At 45.3% G+C, this 21452-nt stretch overlaps 1 protein-coding gene and 1 long non-coding RNA gene across 2 annotated transcripts; one reads left to right on the forward strand and one right to left on the reverse strand.

Annotated features, from left to right (window-relative positions):
• Window positions 1–548: 548 nt before the first annotated feature.
• Window positions 549–5324, forward strand: LOC125512366. The gene is made up of 3 exons (XR_007285334.1): window positions 549–757; window positions 1543–1674; window positions 1976–5324. It is a non-coding gene; the product is annotated as an uncharacterized LOC125512366 (long non-coding RNA).
• A 4880-nt stretch (window positions 5325–10204) lies between these two features.
• LOC125514175 (serine/arginine repetitive matrix protein 1-like) lies at window positions 10205–11873 on the reverse strand. The gene has a single exon (XM_048679449.1). The coding sequence runs from the start codon at window positions 11297–11299 to the stop codon at window positions 10430–10432; it is 870 nt and encodes a 289-aa protein (XP_048535406.1). The 5' UTR covers window positions 11300–11873; the 3' UTR covers window positions 10205–10429.
• Window positions 11874–21452: the final 9579 nt, after the last annotated feature.

The following is a 21452-nucleotide window of genomic DNA, read 5'->3' on the forward strand; positions in this document are numbered from 1 at the left end:
CCGGTTCCTTATCCCTCCCGACTCTTCTTCTTATTCTTCTTCAATTATCGTGTCACTGCATGAGCTATGACAGACTTCCCGGATCCTTCCGGGCGCCACCCGATCCCCTTCGCGCTCCACTGCCCAATCCTCCTCCGCCTCCGTGCGCCGCAGCAAGGGACGCCTCCAATCATGTTCGCGCACGGCTCCACCGTCCCGGTTCCCCTTTGCGGCCGGCACCGCGGAGCATGTGCTTCCTCCTGCTCGTCGTTGCTGCCCACAGTGGCGGAGCCACCGCCCAGCGACCCTGGGCAATTGCCCGGGCTCGCTGGTCCATGACAACAGCGATTGACCAAATTAATGAAGGGCTAAATACGTATCGTAGCTTGCTTTATCCGGGCAAAAAAAAAAACTTTTGGGCCTTCGTTTCTCACAGGTGCGCGCTGTTCACGGCCCAACAGCAGCCCGAGCTGCCCAGGCCGAAACAATTGCTGCATCACGAGTTCGATCGATTTCTCTAGAAAAAACGAGTTCGATCGATCGCACGAACTCCCAGACTCCCTGTCTATTTCGTTTCTCCCAGGCGGCAAGTGTAGGGACTGGCGGCTGGCCTAACAGAGGCTAACCCTAGAGGCCTAGACCACATGCCCTAGACGGCGAGGCGCACGGCTGGCGACGAGCGGACGCCATCACACCAGGCGCTCAGCCGGCCAGGCAGTCTACTTGAGTACACGGCCCTCAACACCTCCTTCCTCTCATTCGGCTTGGGCCGCCTCCGGTAAGAAACTAAGAATCCTCCACCGAAATTACGGCTAGCCGGCTAGGGATCTCTCTTCTCTGAATAGTGGGTCTGGGCTAGGGAATGAATTATTCTTTCAGAATTAATTGGAAGGCAACTCACATCACTGACCATGTGTCCCCCCATCTTGAAGAAGGGAAGAGAAAACAGATTACTTTGTGCTGATTACTGGCCGGGGCATGTCCTCAGAAAGTTTTTGATCCTCATATGGTTTTTCTCATTTATAAGTATTTATTTTCAGGTCGATTAATCTATATGAGAACTAGCATATTCATCTTGCAGCACATGCTATTCATGCAATACTTTTTTACCTTCTCCTTGCTTCATACTCATAGAATGCATTTTTTACTTGATGTGCAGTTTGTGGTCTTTCTGCTGTAAAGAGAAAGAATTATTTCACTAATTTCGTTTGGTTAACCGCAAACTAAATATTGCCGGTGTCAACGACATCTGGTGGGAGAGCTTTTTCAACAATGAAGAATATTAAAAATAAACTACTTAGCAAGATCAATAATGAATGGTTCAATGTCTTGATGATATGTTACACCGAGCGGGAGTCATTCAAGCCAGTTGATGATAAGGTTATTATATGAACATTTACTGCAATGAAGTCTCGGAAAGGGCATTTGTCTCATGATTTTCTTTAGCGTATTGTCGATATATTTCATCTTACCATCTATTTTCTTGCAAGCTTTCTATTTTGAATATATTCACATCTCACAACTAAATTTATTTTAATTACAAATTCATTTTTTATCTTGTAGTGCCTTCTAGGACTTTGCCAACATGACGAGTTTGCCTCTATGCAAAGCTGGTTATATGTCTTGCTTTTGACAATAATGAACAAGTGAGAGATGCTTTCAACCGTGATGGAAGTAATTGCACAATGACATCTGGTATGAATAGCTTTACTTTTGTTGGTGACATGGCGAGTTTGCCTCTATGCAAGGCTTGCTATATTTCCTCTATTGTCAAGTCTCAACTTTATTTAGTCTTTGAAATGGATATTTGATATATTATCCATTACTTCACTTTAAAATTACATTTTGTGCAACTATTATATTTATGCTTTCCCTTCGTTATTAATGTGGATTTATGGTTCGGAAGTTTGGTGCTATATTATATGTTGCATATCCGGATACCTGATTTTTTATTTTTAGATTATACACTTTAAGTCCTGAAAACAATTTTTTTCAGAAATGTAGAGAAAGACTGCGTGCAAAAGACCCAAAGTAATAAGACTCTTTCTCGGACCCTGCGCAAGTGGGAGCTACATGCATCGGGCTGCCCTTTTACACTTAGGCTCAACTTGCCCAGGCTTCACAAAAGTTCTGGCTCCGCCAGCTGCCCACCATCGTCAGCTCCTCCGTTTGCCCGAACAACAGCAACTACGAGGCCGGCGCCTCCGCCCGCCCCTATAACAGCAGCTGCACGGCCGACGCCTCCATTTGCCCCCCAACAACAGCAGGTGCGTCGATGGCGTCTCCAAGGAACCCGCCTCCTTATGCAACTCCCTGGGCGCCGAGGTAGAGGCAATCATGCAAGGATCTCCTGCTCCAACCTCCTGCTCAGACATCACGGAGTGGAAGGCTTAACATAATTGATTATCTGATGGGGATGAAGCTAAATCTTCTGCTGGAAATGACTTCCCTGCTCTGAGGTGTGCTTTCTTCCTTTTCGTTTTCATTTTCTGCTTTCAGATGGTACTGTTCAGTTGGCAAAATTTGCTTCTGAACTTGCTAGGTTGGCAATTACTGAAACAGACTGCAATCGATAGATGGAGACTGCGAAATCATGGTTATTTGCTAGTAGAACACATTAGACTTACAAAAATATCACTTAGAATTCAGAAATTAGAAGGGCCATGAGTATGACTGATATGAGAGGTATTGTTTTGTACTTTGAAGAGAAAGAACATATATAAGTTTGAGCAGTGAGTCACTGCCAGGTGGGAGTTTAGTTCCAAGGGTAATTACGGCTCTTCGTCTTGTTTATGTAATTATCATAAATTTCAGAATAGTATTGCATTTTAATTGGTCCAATGTGCTCCAGCAAATGACCCAAACGTTGTGGTATCTGTAGAAGTGCATGCTCTAGCCAATGCAACCAAAATACCGATCTGATGGAAGAGACTAGGCAGCACATTATACGTCAACACTCCCCCTCACGTGTGGCTCCCTCAGGCCTAAACATGGACCGAAAGTGGGCTGCAATTTAATTGCACCAGCCGGGTCTTGAACTTGAGACCTCTTGGCTTTGATACCATGTAGAAGTGCATGCTCTAGCCAATGCAACCAAAAGACCGATCTAATGGAAGAGACTAGGCAGCACATTATACATCAACAGTATCTTTCAATGGATTGTTGATTTTGTGATGTGCTCGGGAAATGCCAACCAAGTGTAGAATCAGAGCCAGTTTTGCTTTTCTTTTATCTGATCACTTTCTAGAACTTCTATACATTTTATTGTTGTGTCTCACCGTTGTAATCTGGTTCCCCTGTAATGCACTGTTTGTGATCTTATATGTAAACTAGAGCACATAATGTTGAATAAATTTAGTTTCTGCAACTCCCATTGCACCAGCCTAGAGATTCTTGCTTGCATATTATGGGGTAAAATAATATCAAATAAAAGAATCACATTGTGCAATGGTTTTCGAATCTTTTCTGTGTAGCAACCTAATTTTCTTCATGACTTTTTGTCAACTTTTTCATTCCCTGGACATGGCATTAATGTTCATGTAGTCCTTTGAGAAAAATGGTAAAATAAGAATGAAGAGTGTTATTCTGTTTTATCTCCAGATAATCTGTTTAGCCTCTTTAATGTAATCAGCCAGTGGATCTTTTCTTTCGTTGTATCTCCAGTGGGCATCTTTCAACAACACATCTGTGTTAGTTTAGTTTATATTCTTTCTTATTTTTCTATTGCAACCTGATGTTATTTTTCAAGGATGGATTGAACTGAATACTGCTAATATTTTTTCAGTATGTCAGAGTTTCTGAATGCTCGCTGTATCATGGATGTACTAGCAGAGATGCTGAGTGCTTTAGACCTTGGAAACAGAGTGGTACAAAATTCCATCAGCCTGATTTTAATTCAACCTGCACAAAATTATGGACCTCTTATCTCTAAAAAATTGCAACCAACAGTTGAACATGATATCCTGATTTGACATTTTATGATTTATGAAAGATAATTCATGTTCTCTTTTGGAAATATGTCCTGAGCGGTTTTAACTTCAGATATAACCTTGTTTTGATCGCATAAACTGATTGTACTTCAAAATATGCTTTTGTACTACCACACAACAAATTTTCCCTCAGCCTGTAGCTCTTTAATATGCATAGAACTATGTTATCGGGTATCTTCTCTAGTTTGTAGTAGTGCAGAGTGTAAACTAATCTTTCTTCTCTTAAAATTATGTTCATATTCTATATATATGCACAGGTCTCAATACATTTCGATTTTTGTTATGATCTTATTTAATCCAATGATTGATGTATGTTTTCAAGAGTTTTGCCATGCATCCTCTGTGGTTGTGATCACTTCATTAACACACTGAATTTACTAATGATAAATGCAGTAGAGAAATGAAAATTTGAGCTCAGAATGTTGCGCACATATCATTATCAGGTTTCAGCATCTCTATTGTTGTTTTTAGGCTAATTATCTTTGAACCGCATGTTTCCTTTGAAATATTTACAAGTTCATCACTCTTTATTATCTGTAGAATTAGAGGCGCCTTCTTAGTTTTCTGCTTCTTCCCACAAATTAAGTAATTCCTTTTCATATTTATCGATACAATCGAGTGGTGGCCTGGTATCTTTTTTTTTTCATGTAATTTCTGAAGTTGAAGGTGACACTGATGGGTCATGCAAGTTGAAGGTGACATTGACTGAAAGAATCTTCAGTGTGTTGCCCCATTTTTGTTATAATATACGACCTTAGATTTCTTGATTTAGAAAAAAATATATTCATGTTCCTAGTTGCCTTCTCATACGGCGTGTTTGTCATCCTCATTGGCAAACTGATCATAATCTCATTCCGCCGGTGTCAGTTAATATATGTTTGCATTGTCGCTACCTTACTCTTGCCGGAGAGGTGTACCTGTGTCTGAACTTTGCTGTGCTGATGATTTTTTATGACATGGATGTGCTGAATAATATGTGTCATTCCCATGCCTGTTTAGATGATCGCAGATTCCTCTCTTAAATTGGCTCTGACTCGGCAAGAAGATTTTGGTGGCAGCTTACCGATTTTACCGACAAACGGCTTACTTCAGAGCTTTATGCAGAAGGACTCATGTGGCTATCAGAAGAAAATTTGTCCATTTTCGAACTTCATGAGTTATTTCTCTGGCCATATTTTAGTTCCCGGCTGTTCCATCGTTGAACATATGAAGCCTCGGCTGGTCGATTCTTACGAAAGTTTGCGGACTTGTGTTCAGAGTTTTAGATGTTCGTTTTCATAGCCTGCAGCTTCAGACAGGTATTCATTCAACCCCACATGACAGATATACCGAATTGAAACACTCTCATTGTGCTGCTATGGAGGTTGGTCATTTGTTCTTTTTTTTAGGCTCTATTTCCCGCCCAGACTCTGAAATGTCTATGTTCACAGGTATCCTGCTATACCTGGAAACTCTAGGATCAGCGAAAACTATGCTACAATAATCCTTAAACTTCCCACCAAAGTGGCAAAATAGTCGAACTCGTTAGTGTTTTTTCTTTGAGATGGAAATTGGTGCATTTTATTATTCAGAAATTTTGGCACCCTCCTAGAGCACCAAGCCAAGGGTGGCAAACCTGATCGTGCGCAGCCCGGCCCGAAAACCAGGCTGGGTTGGGCTCCATTTCGCAGTCTGAAAGTGTTTTCGAGCCGGGCCCAGACTTTAGTTTTGCGGCACTTCGGACGGGCTTACCTGTGCGCGTTCTGAAAACAACATTTGAGCTGGGCGTTCGGGCTTGTTTTTAGTCCAGGCATGGGGCTTGCGGAAAGGGGCATCTTCCGGCTTCAGTGCAGGCTCAGGCTTGTAGTTCGAGGTTCGGGCTTTTTAAAACCCAACTCAAAATCCGGCCTGACATATGACCAGGTTTACGCGGGGTACATGTAGCCATGTTTTACAAACTTTATTTCTACGACCTTCCTTAGCTAAAATATGTGCTGTGAGGGTAGAACATTGAGCGTGTGGTTACCGAAGTGAAGGTCCCAAGCAGGGTTGTAGCTAGAAGGCCATGTCGAGTTTGAGAGTTGGGTTTTCACACTCATTGCTCAATGTAAACTTCCTATTCAACCTCCTATTCTGAAGGTGGATTCCCTTCATAGAGAGAGTGCTCCCTGAGAGATCCATTATCCGAAGATTTAGGTTAAGGTTGTTCTTATCAGCCTCTTGGCAAAAGAGGTTGAAGTCACCCATAACCAGCCATATATTGTTTTGTTAACCTATTATTATACCTTTTCTCTAGTCCCATGAAATTCTCAAACTCAAAGATGGACACACACGTTGTGTAAAATTTTGCGGAATGGTGTCAATAAATTTGAGATAACAATAATTATATCAGGAAATTGCTTAATTTGGTGAACTTATTTTATAGTTTGTGCAAAAGGTAGATGCAGGAATATTAGCAACTTGTTTGATTAAGTAGATCATAATCTTAACTTATGAAATGCATCCATACTAAAGTGAGCAATCCCAATCTTTGAACTTGCCGACATGGTTTTGCTATGCCAAGGCTAACACGATATGTTCCAATTTAGGTGTTAGGGTTTGATATTTTGGGATAAATTCATAGTTGAGGATTTATTTTGTAGTTTTAAGGAGAAATCGCTTGGTTCAATAAATATAGTGGGGGCTTAAAGAAGACTCGGTTTCCACTTGATGTTTCATTATTTCCCTGGTTTTCTTTGAGTTGGCACTGATGATTTCAAAGGGTTAGGAAGCATGCAGCGGTTTGAAATGTCACTATCCATTTCTGCAAGTGAGAAGGGTCTCCTTTTTTTCTGAAGAGATGGTCATATTTTTTTTTTCCTTTTTTCTGAGAGGAGATGCTCACATACACTGACCACAATCAAGGATGGGTCGCTTCCACCATAAGAAATCTCACCATCAGTTCGCGTTAGAGCGGTCTTCTTTGCACATTTTGCGAGAGCCATTACAGGTTATCTTAAAACGTGCGGTTATGTGAAAACAAACCGTGGTTTCTTTCTTGATATCTTCTCAAAGTCAATTCAACCGTGGGATATGACTACCATAATCATCACAATGTACTATTATAGTGGCCTACTACTGTACACTCCTTGCGTTATGCGTACATGTTTGACGGATGCTCGTTAGGAGCGGCAGGCCGGGGATCAACCTGAAAGCCAAACGAAAAGGCAGACGCTTGTGTGTTGTATCCTCTCATTACAGGATTCAGCTAGTTGACGTACGTAAACCAGGCCCTCATTTTACCCCAAGACCTTTTCGTTTTCAGCTCCGAGGTGGCGGGCGCCGAATCAATTTCTTAAACCGGAGGGGGTACGTGCATGTGCATGGCTGCCCTCAAGGCCTCACCCCACCCCACCCCACTGAACACACACCAGCACCCAATCAACCCCCACAACACGCCAGCCCCTAATCAACCGGTCATCATGCGCACTTGGCACACGAGAGAGCTTGTTGCAACAGCGCACCAACTCCATCGCCACTTCATCCATCCATGCTTTGACGCCAAGATAAAACGATGGAACAAAGACGGAGTAACACCAACTGAGACGGCCGGTAAGACCCAGAGCAGCAGCCAGCAGATGTGCGTGCCCCGCCCGACAGCAAGCGATCCGTCGTCGACCTTCCGTTACCACCGCGCGCCCGAGATAGAAAGGCTGGCTGGAAAGCGAAGGGGATGATTACGCCGCGCACCACTCGCCGCCCGCGACGCAACGACAGCACGGCCCGCCGGTCAACCACGCGCACTAGCGCCCATCGAGCCGGTCCAATAAGCCTCGCCCTCGCCATCATCGCGCGCCCAGCCCACCCATCGGTCGTCGCCGATCTCACATCCGTCGCGGTTGAGGTGCTGGGCAGTGAGCGAGCGAAAACTACCGGCACTAGCTAGGCTAGGCTAGGCGGCTTGCCTCCGAAGCGAGCGAGCGAACATGCGATCGGCGACCTCCTGGGCCAGCGCCCACAGTGCACGCCATGAATGGCTTCCGTTGCCGCGTCGCTCGTCGGTCTGCGCGCGCGGCGTCTCTTCGGGGTCGGGGTCGGGTCAGGTCGGGTCGGGTGCCCACATCATGCGGTACTTTGCAAACTCAAGTGCGACGGACGGACAAGAGCAACGCGGAGATTCTCCTGGTCAGCTCAACAAACGGTCATTGTATGGATCGTTTATTTATCAGTCAGAAATACTAACCCCACGCATCTCGCCCACGCGCATGCATGGATCAACGTCGGTTTGAGTTTGCACAAATCTTGTCATGTTTTGCTAGATTTTTTATATCACGTAGGATTGGGCTGGTGTATGGTCATTCATCCGGTCACCCACGCATTCGTTTTCACATGCGGGGTGCTGGTGTGTGGGCGTTTAGCAGTTTGCCCACACGTCAGTTTTCAACGCACGCAGAGAGGCTGATGTGTGGGCATTTATCAGTTCGCTCACATGCCCGTCTCCTCGCCCACACGTCGGTTTTCAACGCACGTAGAGGGGCTGGTGTGTGGGCGTTTATCAGTTCGCCCACACGTCCGTTTCTTCTCCCATCCCTAAAACTATCGATTGACATATGTTTTGCAGGGTGCATCGCAACTACCCTAATATGCTTGTAAGCAGATGACAACTTTTTCTTTATCCCAACATGTTATTTTGCCATGTCAACACACCAGCGGTTGACGTGTTGAGACAAGTTCGTGTAAAGAGAAACGGGCTGCTGGCGCTGGTTTGGGCAAAAAGAATCAGACTCCTCGCCGCCGTGCCTTTTACTACTACTATTTCAATCCGCGAATAATATTTTGGCCGGAATAATCCGTGTCCAATCAGACAAGTCCTTGAGGGAGACAATGTCCGTGCTGACCTTTCTATTTTAATCCGTCCCCACTTGGCGGAGCAGGTTGACTTTTCAACTGCCCAGTGGCAGGCACCACCCCCCTCCCTCCCCTCTGTCCGCGGCACAAATCCCAGCGTCGCTGGGTGATTAGGACACCATCATTAGCACTGATCCAGTCCTAGATTTTGGCGTCTCGTAGTCGTATAGCATACAAAAACGTGGAACAGGCAGCCGACGACGAATCGGAACTCTCCAGGCAGCTACTATTCCACGCTCATGCATGCACGGTGGAGTAGTAGTATTTGTAGTAGGAAGAGTAGCAGCTCGCCATTTTTCAGACAGAGAGAGATAACAAATTATAGTACAAAGCAAGCGGAAAGTCCAACCCGTCGATTAGTTAAATTGCCGGCAGGTCATCTGCAGCACCGAGTGAGCGAAGAGTATCTTATATTTGCAGAAGACGTATCGTGTACCATGTTGTGGCACCAGCAGCAGTAGCTGTCGATCTGCCAAGTGTGAACCGCCACGCTGCTTTTAAACAACAATGTTAGCTGCGCCCACTTTCGACACGCTGATGGCTCCTCGAGCAAGTTAACAAAGAGGTGGCATACTGGCATGTATGTAAACACAAAAAGATTCACTACTTGTTAATGCAACAAGTGCGCAAAAACAAAAGTAAGCTCACACATCCTAATCGGCCAGTGATGAGGCGACGCGCCCACATCGAATGCAATACCGTGTCATGATCGTCCCACAGTAAGTCACCAGCAAACCACGACACATCACGCGAGAGAGCATATGGAGGATCTCCCGCAAATTGCCGCCAACTTTCGTGTAACTCAAGCGAAATGCACCGCTCCAAGTAATTTTTTCCTTGGCCCTTTTTGTTGCTCGTCTCGTCTGGTCCGGTCGGTGTGCAAAAGTTATAACTCGGGTCAGAGCAAGCAGAAAGAGGTTGGGGGATCATTGATTGACCAGCAGTCATGGTTCGGTGCACCAGCAAACGAAAAAGGAGTAATGCTGGGGAGCAGCCATCGGCCATATGAATGCGCTGCCTGCCTCCAGCCCATGTGAAAGCTCTGACCAAACGGAATTCAATTCAATTCATGCGTCTCTCACGGAGCAGTATTTCGTTCGGACAGCACAATGCGACCGCGAACCTTCTTTTTAATCGGCACACAGGCGCAGATCTCTCTCGCTCATAACTCGGGCATTCAATTCCGTATATGCATTCCCCGCACCTACTGCCATTACGCGCCACTAAAGTCTATTCTTTGTTTAATCCCCGGACATCAAAGCGGCAACGGATTGAATTCTTGCAAATCAAATCGGATCACGACCAGACGGCTGCGTAGCTGTGTAGACAATGAAGTGATCGGGCAGCTGAGCTCGTTGCAGTCTCGCAAATTGTTCGGCTCGCAAGCAACCAAGCAAGCAAGCAGAGTAAAAATCTAGGAGTAGTTGTAGTATACGTCAACGGAATGTTCTCCGAGTATGAAATCTCGCGGACTCTTCTTCACAAATGGACATGATGTAAAAATCCACAGAAAGCTACTAGTAAGAGTGGTGATTGGGGTTGGGTGATGAAGGAAAACTAGAGAAGAATCAAGGAGAAGAAGGAAAAGGAAGGGATCACCGGAAGCGAGCGCCGTCGGCGAGCTTCCGTGAGCGGCAGCGTCCGACGGAGGCGGCGCTGTGGAGCGGCGACGGCCGCAGCTCGGAGGAGAAGGTGCCCGAGTCCGGCGGCTGCGCGGCGCGGTGGCGGCGTCCGGGGCTGGGCCGCACCAGCGGGCTGAGGCACACGGCGAATCCCGACGGCATGCTGCTGGTCTGGCGGCGCCGGCATGGGGTCCTCCGCATCGGGGAAGGGGACGGCCGCCACGGGGGGTCGGCGGGCGAGCTGCTCTCCTCGCCGCTGCCCTGACTGCACCGCTCCGGCGACAGCCCCCGGTTGCTGACCACGCGGCAGGAGCGCCTGGGCGGCGGCGACGCGGGCAGCACGGCGTCGGCCGGCACCTGCTTCCTGCGACGGCGCGGGATGATCCCGGCCAGCCAGGAACGGCTCTTCTTGCGCTCCTTGGCTTTGTCCTTGTCCTCCGGTCCGTGGCGGCGGTGGTGGTGGCTGCCGAAGAGCGTGGCGAGCACGGAGAATTTCCCGGCGCGCGGCTTGTGGTACCCGATGTCGCCTTCCTCGAGCGGGGCACTGCCGCCGTAGGCGGGGCCGACCTGCGGCGTCCGGAAGAAGAGCAGGCTCGGGTGGTGCCTGAGCGCGCCGCCCGAGGAGTCGGACTTCCTGCGGGACACGTACGGCGACACGGACCTCGGGAACGCCGGGGCCGGCGCCGCCTCCGCGGGCGGAGGGGGAGCGGTGGCGGGAGGAGTGGACGGCGTCGACGACGCGTCGTTCTGCGCGGCGGCGAGCACGAGCAGGCGGTCCCGCAGGCACGTGGCGCAGACGCCGCCGCCGGCCTGGAACGGGTGCCTCTTGCACCTCATGCCCATCTCATCTCATCTCATCCCCGTCGCCGCCAGCGATGACGAGGAAGCCCGCGGCGGCCGCTAAATTCTCGCGGCCGACGCCGACGCGCGCACCCGCCGTCCTCCTTTGCTTTCCCTTTTGGTTTGTTTAAGCTCGGGCGGGCTTCTTGGAAATGGGAAGTAGGTTGGCGGAGGCGGTGCAGGTGTCCGGGCGGGAAGATGGGATCTTTCCTTTCCTCCGTCAGGGGAGGGACGCCGCGGCCGCCGCGGGCTTAAATAAGGTTCGGAGACGAAGAGAAGAGGAGAAGAAGATGGAGTCGTGGACGGAGGGAGGCGATCGACAATGATACCTGCAGGAAGTGGGCAGTGCAATTGACCGCGTCTGGGACGATTCGATTGGTTTGCGTTTCAGTTATAGGTTACACAAGTGGATTTGCCGTTGGACCCGGCTTGGGTTGGGTTGGGTTGCGTTCCCGGTTTCGTCGCACGGTGGCGTCGGCTGAAGAAGGTGCACACCGTGCGCGGTGAGAACAATGAGTGTGCCGAGTAAAGTTGTATTTTGGATTTGGCATGTCTATAGCCCCCCAATAGTTATGATAGGGGGGACAATAAAAACAGCACTGCTATACAGACGACAGTGCGTAGACAATTTATGAACGACAACCCATTAAAACCGTCCATGCAAAGCAAAAGTTGTTTGCAAACCGCTGGATGGACCAATGGCTCCTCGTATCAATTTTTTATTATCCGCTTTTCGCAAAATCGGGGGCCATTTTTTCTTTCAGGGAGAAAAATGTCCATCCGTCTAGTCGTACATTGACGCAAACTGTCACGATCGAAAGTATTATCGACTCTCCTCAAAACTGAGCTCTGTCTCCCTATCTTTTGGGAGGGGAATGCGTCGCGTTTCCTCCCTCTATACGCGCATTGGCGCCAACTGCCACGACCGAAGCATTATCCGCTCTCCTAAAACGGAGCTCTTTCTACCGTATCTCCCGCATGAGAGAGAGGCGTCCTGATTCATCCCTCGATCCGTGCATCGATGCTAACTGTCACGACCGGGAGTATTACCTACTCTCCTCGAAACCGAGTTGTGTTTCCCTATCTTTGCGGAGGGGAATCCGCCATGTTTCCTCCTACGTCCGCGCATCGACACCAACTGCCATGACCGGGACTATTACCAACTCTCCTCGAAACTGAGCTCCGTTTCCCTATCTTTCGGAAGAGGAATGTGTCACGTTTCCTCCCTCCGTGCGCGCATTGACGCCAACTGCCACGACCAGAAGTATTATGCGCTCTTCCTGAAACGAAGCTCTATTTCCTGTGTCTCCCCGGGAGATAGATGTGTCATGATTCCTCCCTCGTCCATGCATCGACGCCAACTGCCTCGACCAGAAGTCTCCCCTACCGCCACCATGTTGTCACTCTGGTTCATTCCATTCCCACGTTTTTTGGATTTGGCCTGATCAAAGTTGTATTTTGGATTTGGCCTATTTTAGACATGGTTGTAGGCAAAATAGAGACATCAAGAGACAAACTGATGCATATTTCCAAATACTTTAATATATTGTCCATGTGTTTCTAATAGCATAAGTTTTGAGTGAACTTATTTCATGTATTTCTACTTTTTAAGGGGGGTTGATGTTTATACGTCGCCAAATGTGGTTTCGTCCCCCTAGTATGGAATAATCTAAACCAAATAGGTGCTTTCATTTCCTTGTCCTAGTGGGAACCATGTTCTTAATTAACTCAATCAAATTTTACCAAAACCTTTGCATTCTCAATAAAATCAAATCTTACCAAAACATCAACTGAATCAAAAGTTCCCTTGCCTTCTCATACCTATACCTAAATAAAATAAAATAAAACCTTACCTAAAACTCAACCAAATTAGAACTTCCCTTGTCTTTCCCTACTTATACTAAAATCAAGTCAAATTTTACAAGAACCTAGAATATCATGGGTATAACATATATGTCTGACACGGTTATGTATGTCCATGTTGCAACGCGTGCGCCATTAGCTAGTGGAATTTAATTCATAAGATTTCTATAGCGCAATAGCAGCCTTCGCACTACTTCATGTATCACTGTGTTGTCACCGTGATTCACGAGCGCCTACGTGGCCGTTGAACGGTGTGAAGCCTGTCATGTCGTAAGAAGTAGCTTTGCCTCGTTATCGTTTCTTCATTCCTCACTTTTGTTAACTTAACCATTCCTCTATTATAGATTTCATCCGCGTTGTCCTGTTACAATTGCCAATCATTTGGTTTCCACCGTAACATCCTCTTGTCGCCATCTATGCAGCATCTCCTTGCCTTTCACCCCTGTCACTACTAGTGCTCATCATCTAACCTTGGGGATGCCCCGGAAGGCATTCCATCTTTCTTCCTTGACAATTATCGATATGTCTCGGTTTTTGTTTTGCTCACATGATATGCGTAAATTCTTGGAGCGTATTTTGTGTTTATTTTTTCCTTTTATTTTTATGCACCATGCTGGTATGAGATAATACTTGGTTGATTTACGGAATGCTCTTCATACTTCACTTATATCTTTTGAGTATGGCTTTATAGAATGTTTTGTGTGCTCCATGCATATCTTTTGAAGTTTGGATGGTCGCTTCTCTACATGTTGAATACAGTTATTTGTAGAATGCTCTTTTGCCTCACTTATATTAGTTAGAGCTTGGCCGAGTCTTTTGTAGAAATAATTAAACTCTTATGCTTCACTTATATTTATTTAGAGAGTTAACAAGAATTGATTATTCACATGGTCAGTCATAAAAACCTGCATAAAACTTGTTGATCACTGAACATTATATGTTTGATTCTTTGCAATAGTTTTGCGATATTGAGATGGTAACATGTGGGTGTACTAGTGGATGATTTGGTTTATTAAAGATATCGGTGTCAAGGTTTGTGATTTCCTATTCATGAAAGTGTCAGTTTTGACATAACTAGGAAGTTGGAGCACGATTTATCCTTGATTGCTAACTTTGTGTTGTATGAATCGGGGGCGTGCGATGGTTAACTCCTCCCAACCTTCTCCTTAGGGGCATGCGAGTCGTGCTTTGCTTCGAGGGCTAATAGGCTTTCACAATAAGTATTTGAGTTCTTTATGACTAATGTGAGCCCATGGATTATACATACTCCTACCTTTCCGCAATTTGCTAGCATCTTCGGTACCGTGCATTGCCCTTTTGCACCTTGAGATTGGTGCAAACTTCGGCGGTGCATCTAAACCCCGTGATATGATATGCTCTATCGCACATAAGCCTCCTTATATCTTCCTCAAAACAGCCACCATACCTATCTATTATGGCATTTCCATGCCATTCTGAGATATATTGCAATGCAACTTTCATTGTTACTATTCACATGGCGTGAGCATTCATTGCCATATTGCTTTGCATTATTATATAGAGCTGACATGATATTTTGTGGCAAAGCCTGAAGGAAATATGCCCTAGAGGCAATAATAAATTTGTTATTTATATTTCCTTATATCATGATAAATGTTTATTATTCATGCTAGAATTGTATTAAGCAGAAACTTAGTACACATGTGAATACATAGACAAACAGAGCGTCCCTAGTATGCCTCTACTTGACTAGCTCGTTAATTAAAGATGGTTAAGTTTCCTAGCCATGGACATGTGTTGTCATTTGATGAACGGGATCGCATCATTAGAGAATGATGTGACGGACTAGAACCATCTGTTAGCTTAGCACTATGATCGTTTAGTTTATTGCTATTGCTTTCTTCATGACTTATACATGTTCCTATGACTATGATATTATGCAACTCCCGAATATCAGAGGAACACCTTGTGTGCTATCAAACGTCACAACATAACTGGGTGATTATAAAGATGCTCTACAGGTGTCTCCAATGGTGTTTGTTGAGTTGGCATAGATCGAGATTAGGATTTGTCACTTCGTGTACCAGAGAGGTATCTCTGGGCCCTCTCGGTAATGCACATCACTATGAGCCTTGCAAGTAATGTGTCTAATGAGTTAGCCATGGGATGATGCATTACGGAACGAGTAAAGAGACTTTCCAGTAACGAGATTGAACTAGGTATGAGGATACCGACGATCGAATCTCGGGCAAGTAACATACCGATGACAAATGGAACAACGTATGTTGTTATGCGGTTTGACCAATAAAGATCTTCGTAGAATATGTAGGAGCCAATATGAGCATCCAGGTTCCGCTATTGGTTATTGACCGGAAATGTGTCTCAGTCATGTCTACATAGTTCTCGAGCCCGTAGGGTCCGCACGCTTAACATTCGATGACGATTTGTATTATGAGTTATGTGATTTGATGACCGAAGTTTGTTCGGAGTCCCGTATGATCTCACGGACATGGCGAGGAGTCTCGAAATGGTCGAGACGTAAAGATTAATATATTGGAAGGCTATATTCGGACATCGGAAAGGTTCCGAGTGATTCGGGTATTTTTCGGAGTACCGGGGAGTTACGGGAATTCACCGGGGGAAGTATTGGGCCTTATTGGGCTTTAGTGGAAAGGAGAGAAGGACCACAAGGGGAGGCAGCGCGCCCCCCATGGGCTGGTTCGAATTGGACTAGGAGGGGGTGCCCCCCATCTTTTCTTCTTCCTCTCCTCCTTCCCTCTCTCCACCTCTTGGAAAAGGAAGGGGACCCCAACTAGGATTGGGAATCCTAGTTGGACTCCCCCTATAGGAGAGCCCCTCCTAGGCCGGCCTCCTCCTCCTCCCTCCTTTATATACATGGCCAGGGGGCACCCCATAGACACAAAAGTTGATCTTTTAGCCGTGTGCGATGCCCCCCTCCACAGTTTTCCACCTCGGTCATATTGTCATAGTGCTTAGGCGAAGCCCTGTGTCGGTCATCATCACCGTCACCACGCCGCCGTGCTGACGAAACTCTCCCTCGGCCTTAGCTGGATCTAGAGTTCGAGGGACGTCACTGAACTGAACGTGTGCAGGTCGTGGAGGTGTCGTGCATTCGGTACTTGATCGGTTGGATCGCGAAGACGTTCGAGTACATCAACCGCGTTACGAAACACTTCCGCTTTCGGTCTACGAGGGTACGCAGACACACTCTTCCCTCTCGTTGCTATGCATCTCCTAGATAGATCTTGCGTGATCGTAGAATTTTTTTGAAATACTGTGTTCCCCAATAGTGGCATCCGAGCCAGGTCTATGCGTAGATGTTTTATGCACGAATAGAACACAAAATAGTTGTGGGCGATAATAGTCATACTGCTTACCAGCATGTCATACTTTGATTTGGCGGTATTGTTGGATGAAGCGGTCCAGACCGACATTACATGACCGCGTTCATGAGACTGGTTCTATCGACGTACTTCGCACACAGGTGGCCAGTGGGTATTTGTTTCTCCAACTTTAGTTGAATCGGGTGTGACTACGCCCGGTCCTTGTTGAAGGTTAAAATAGCACACTTGACGAAAAATCGTTGTGGTTTTGATGCGTAGGTAAGAATGGTTCTTGCTAAGCCCATAGCAGCCACGTAAAACTTGCAACAACAAAGTAGAGGACGTCTAACTTGTTTTTGCAGGGCATGTTGTGGTGTGATATGGTCAAGACGTGATTATATAAATTGTTGTATGATATGATCATGTTTTGTAACACAGCTATCGGCAACTGGCAGGAGCCATATGGTTGTCGCTTTATTGTATGAAATGCAATCGCCATGTGATTGCTTTACTTTATCACTAAGCGGTAGCGATAGTCGTAGAAGCAATAGTTGGCGAGACGATAACGATGTTACAATGGAGATCAAGGTGTCAAGCCGGTGACGATGGTGATCATGACGGTGCTTTGGAGATGGAGATCAAAGGCACAAGATGATGATGGCCATATCATATCACTTATATTGATTGCATGTGATGTTTATCTTTTATGCATCTTATTTTTCTTAGTACGGCGGTAGCATTATAAGATGATCTCACTAAATTTCAAGGTATGAGTGTTCTCCCTGAGTATGCACCGTTGCTACAGTTCGTCGTGCCGAGACACTACGTGATGATCGGGTGTGATAAGCTCTACGTTCACATACAACGGGTGCAAGCCAGTTTTGCACAAGCAGAATACTCGGGTTAAACTTGACGAGCCTAGTGATGACCCACAAGTATAGGGGGTCTATCATAGTCCTTTCGATAAGTAAGAGTGTCGAACCCAACGAGGAGCGGAAGGAAATGACAAGCAGTTTTCAGTAAGGTATTCTCTACAAGCACTGAAATTATCGGTAACAGATAGTTTTGTGATAAGGTAATTCGTAACAGGTAACAAGTAACAAAAGTAAACAAGGTGCAGCAACATGTCCCAATCCTTTTTGTAGCAAAGGACAAGACTGGACACACTCTTATATAAAGGAAAGCGCTCTCGAGGACACATGGGAATTATCGTCAAGCTAGTTTTCATCATGCTCATATGATTCACGTTCATTACTTTGATAATTTGATATGTGGGTGGACCGGTGCTTGGGTACTGCCCTTCCTTGAACAAGCATCCCACTTATGATTAACCCCCCTCGCAAGCATCTGCAACTACGAAAGAAGAATTAAGGTAAACCTAACCATAGCATGAAACATATGGATCCAAATCAGCCCCTTACGAAGCAACGCATAAACTAGGGTTTAAGCTCCTGTCACTCTAGCAACCCACCATCTACTTATTACTTCCCAATGCCTTCCCCTAGGCCCAAACAATGGTGAAGTTTCATGTAGTCGACGTTCACATAACACCACTAGAGGAAAGACAACATACATCTCATCAAAATATCGAACGAATACCAAATTCACATGACCACTTATAACAAGACTTCTCCCATGTCCTCAGGAACAAACGTAACTACTCACAAATCATATTCATGTTCATAATCAGAGGGGTATTAATGTGCATAAAGGATCTGAACATATAATCTTCCACCGAGTAAACCAACTAGCATCAACTAGAAGGAGTAATCAACACTACTAGCAACCCATAGGTACCAATCTGAGGTTTTGAGACAAAGATCGGATACAAGAGATGAACTAGGGTTTGAGAGAAGATGGTGTTGGTGAAGATGTTGATGGAGATTGACCCCCTACCGATGAGAGGATCGATGGTGATGACGATGGTGACGATTTCCCCCTCCCGGAGGGATGTTTCCCCGGCAGAACAGCTCCGCCAGAGCCCTAGATTGGTTCTGCCTCGAGACGGCGACGCTTCATCCCGAAAGCTTCCTTATGATTTTTTCAGGGCAAAAGACACCTTATACTAGAAGATGGGCATTGGGGGGCTTCCAGGTGGCCCACGAGACAGGGGGCGCGCCCAGGGGGTAGGGCGCGCCCTCCACCCTCGTGGACAGTGGGTGGCCCCCCTCTGGTGCTTTCTTCACCCAATATTTTTAATATATTCTAAAACTGACTTCCATGGAGTTTCAGTACTTTTGGAGTTGTGCAGAATAGGCTCTAATATTTGCTCCTTTTCCAGCCCAGAATTCCAGCTGCCGGCATTCTCCCTCTTCATGTAAACCTTATAAAATAAGAGAAAAAAGGCATAAGTATTGTGACATAATGTGTATAACAGCCCATAATGCAATAAATATCGATATAAAAGCATGATGCAAAATGGACGTATCACCAAGCATATGCAGATATGGCCTCGGAGCACTGAGACCGAAAGGTCGAGCGTGAATCATATAGTAGATATGATCAACATAGTGATGTTCACCATTGAAAACTTCTCCATCTCACGTGATGACCGGACATGGTTTAGTTGATATGGATCACATGATCATTTAGATGACTAGAGGGATGTCTATCTAAGTGGGAGTTCTTAAGTAATATGATTAACTGAACTTTAATTTATCATGAACTTAGTCCTAATAGTATTTGCAAATTATGTTGTAGATCAATAGCTCGCGATATAGCTCCCCGTTTATTTTTTGATATGTTCCAAGGGAAAACTAAGTTGAAAGATGTTAGTAGCAATGATGCAGACTAGGTCCGTAATCTGAGGATTATCCTCATTGTTGCGCAGAAGTATTATGTCCTTGATGCACCGCAAGGTGACGGACCTATGGCAGGAGCAGATGCAAATGTTATGAACGTTTGGCAAAGCTCGATATGATTACTACTTGATAGTTTAGTGCACCATGCTTTACGGCTTAGAACCGGGACTTCAAAAATGTTTTGAAATATCCCGGAGCAGACGAGATGTTCCAAGAGATGAAATTGGTATTTCAGACTCATGCCCGAGTCGAGAGGTATGAGACCTCTGACAAGTATTTTACCTACAAGATGGAGGAGAATAACTCAACCAGTGAGCCTGTGCTCAGAATGTCTGAGTACTACAATCGCTTGAATCGAGTCCGGGTTAATCTTCTAGATAATAAAGTGATTGACAGAGTTCTCTAGTCACTATCACCAAGTTACTAGAACTTCGTGATGAACTATAATATGTAAGGGGTGACAAAAACGATTCCCTAGCTCTTAGCGATGCTGAAATCGGAGAAGGTAGAAATCAAGAAAAGCATCAAGTGTTGATGATTGAAAAAACCACTAGTTTCAAGTAAAAGGGCAAGGGAAAGAAAGGGAACTTCAAGAAGAATGGCAAGAAAGTTACCACTCCCATGAAGAAGCCCAAAGATAGACCCAAGCCTGAAACTGAGTGCCTCTACTGCAAAGGAAATGATCACTGGAAGTGGAACTTCCCTAGATACTTGGCGGATAAGAAGGATGGCAAAGTGAACAAAGGTATATTTGATATACATGTTATTGATGTGTACTTTAATAGTGTTTATAGCAACCCCTTAGTATTTGATACTGGTTCAGTTGCTAAGAGTAGTAACACGAAACGGGAGTTGCAAAATAAACAGAGACTAGTTAAGGGCGAGGTGATGATGTGAATTGGAAATGATTCCAAGGTGGATAAGATCACCATCGCACACTCCCTTTACCTTCGAGATTAGTGTTGAACCTAAAATAAATGTTATTTGGTGTTTGTGTTGAGCATAATATGATTGGATCATGTTTATTGCAATACGGTTATTCATTTAAGTCAAAGAATAATTGTTATTCTGTTTACATGAATAAAACCTTCCGTGGTCGTACACCCAAGGTGAATGGTTTATTGAATCTCGATCATAGTGATACACATATTATTAATATTGAAGCCAAAAGATGCAAAGTTAATAATGATAGTGCAACTTATTTGTGGCACTGCCGTTTAGGTCATATTGGTGTAAAGCGCATGAAGAAACTCCATGCTTATGGGCTTTTGAAATCACTTGATTATGAATCACTTGATGTTTGCGAACCATGCCTCATGGGCAATATCACTAAGACTCCGTTCCCCAGACCAATGGAGCGAGCAACTTACTTATTGGAAATAATACATACTGATGTGTGCCGTCCAATGAGTGTTGAGGCTCGCGGCGGGTATAGTTATTTTCTGACCTTCACAGATGATTTGAGAAGATATGAGTATATCTACTTAATGAAACATAAGTTTGAAACATTTAAAAAGTTCAAAGAATTTCAGAGTGAAGTGGAAAATCATCATGACAAGAAAATAAAGTTTCTACGATCTGATCGCGGAGGCGAATATTTGAGTTACGAGTTTGGTTTTCATTTAAAACAATGTGGAATAGTTTCACAACTCACGCCACCTGGAACACCACAGTGTAATGGTGTGTCCGAACATCGTGACCGTACTTTATTAGATATGGTGTGATCTATGATGTCTCTTACTGATTTACCACTATCTTTTTGGGGCTATGCATTAGAGACATCTGCATTCACGTTAAATAGGGCACCATCTAATCCGTTGAGATGACACTGTATGAACTGTGGTTTAGCAAGAAACTAGAGCTGTCATTTCTTAAAGTTTGGGATTGCGATGCTTATGTGAAAAAGGTTTCAAACTGATAAGCTCGAACCCAAATCAGAGAAGTGCGTCTTCATAGGATACCCAAAAGAAACTATTGGGTACACCTTCTATCACAGATCCGAAGGCAAGATTTTTGTTGCTAAGAATGGATCCTTTCTAGAGAAGGAGTTTCTCTCGAAAGAAGTGAGTGGGAGGAAAGTAGAAATTGATAAGGTAGTTGTACCTTCTCCCGAATTGGAAAGTAGTTCATCACAGAAATCAGTTCCAGTGATTCCTACACCAATTAGTG

Source organism: Triticum urartu, chromosome 6 (assembly GCF_003073215.2).
Source record: "Triticum urartu cultivar G1812 chromosome 6, Tu2.1, whole genome shotgun sequence".
In the NCBI taxonomy this organism is placed as follows: domain Eukaryota; kingdom Viridiplantae; phylum Streptophyta; class Magnoliopsida; order Poales; family Poaceae; genus Triticum; species Triticum urartu.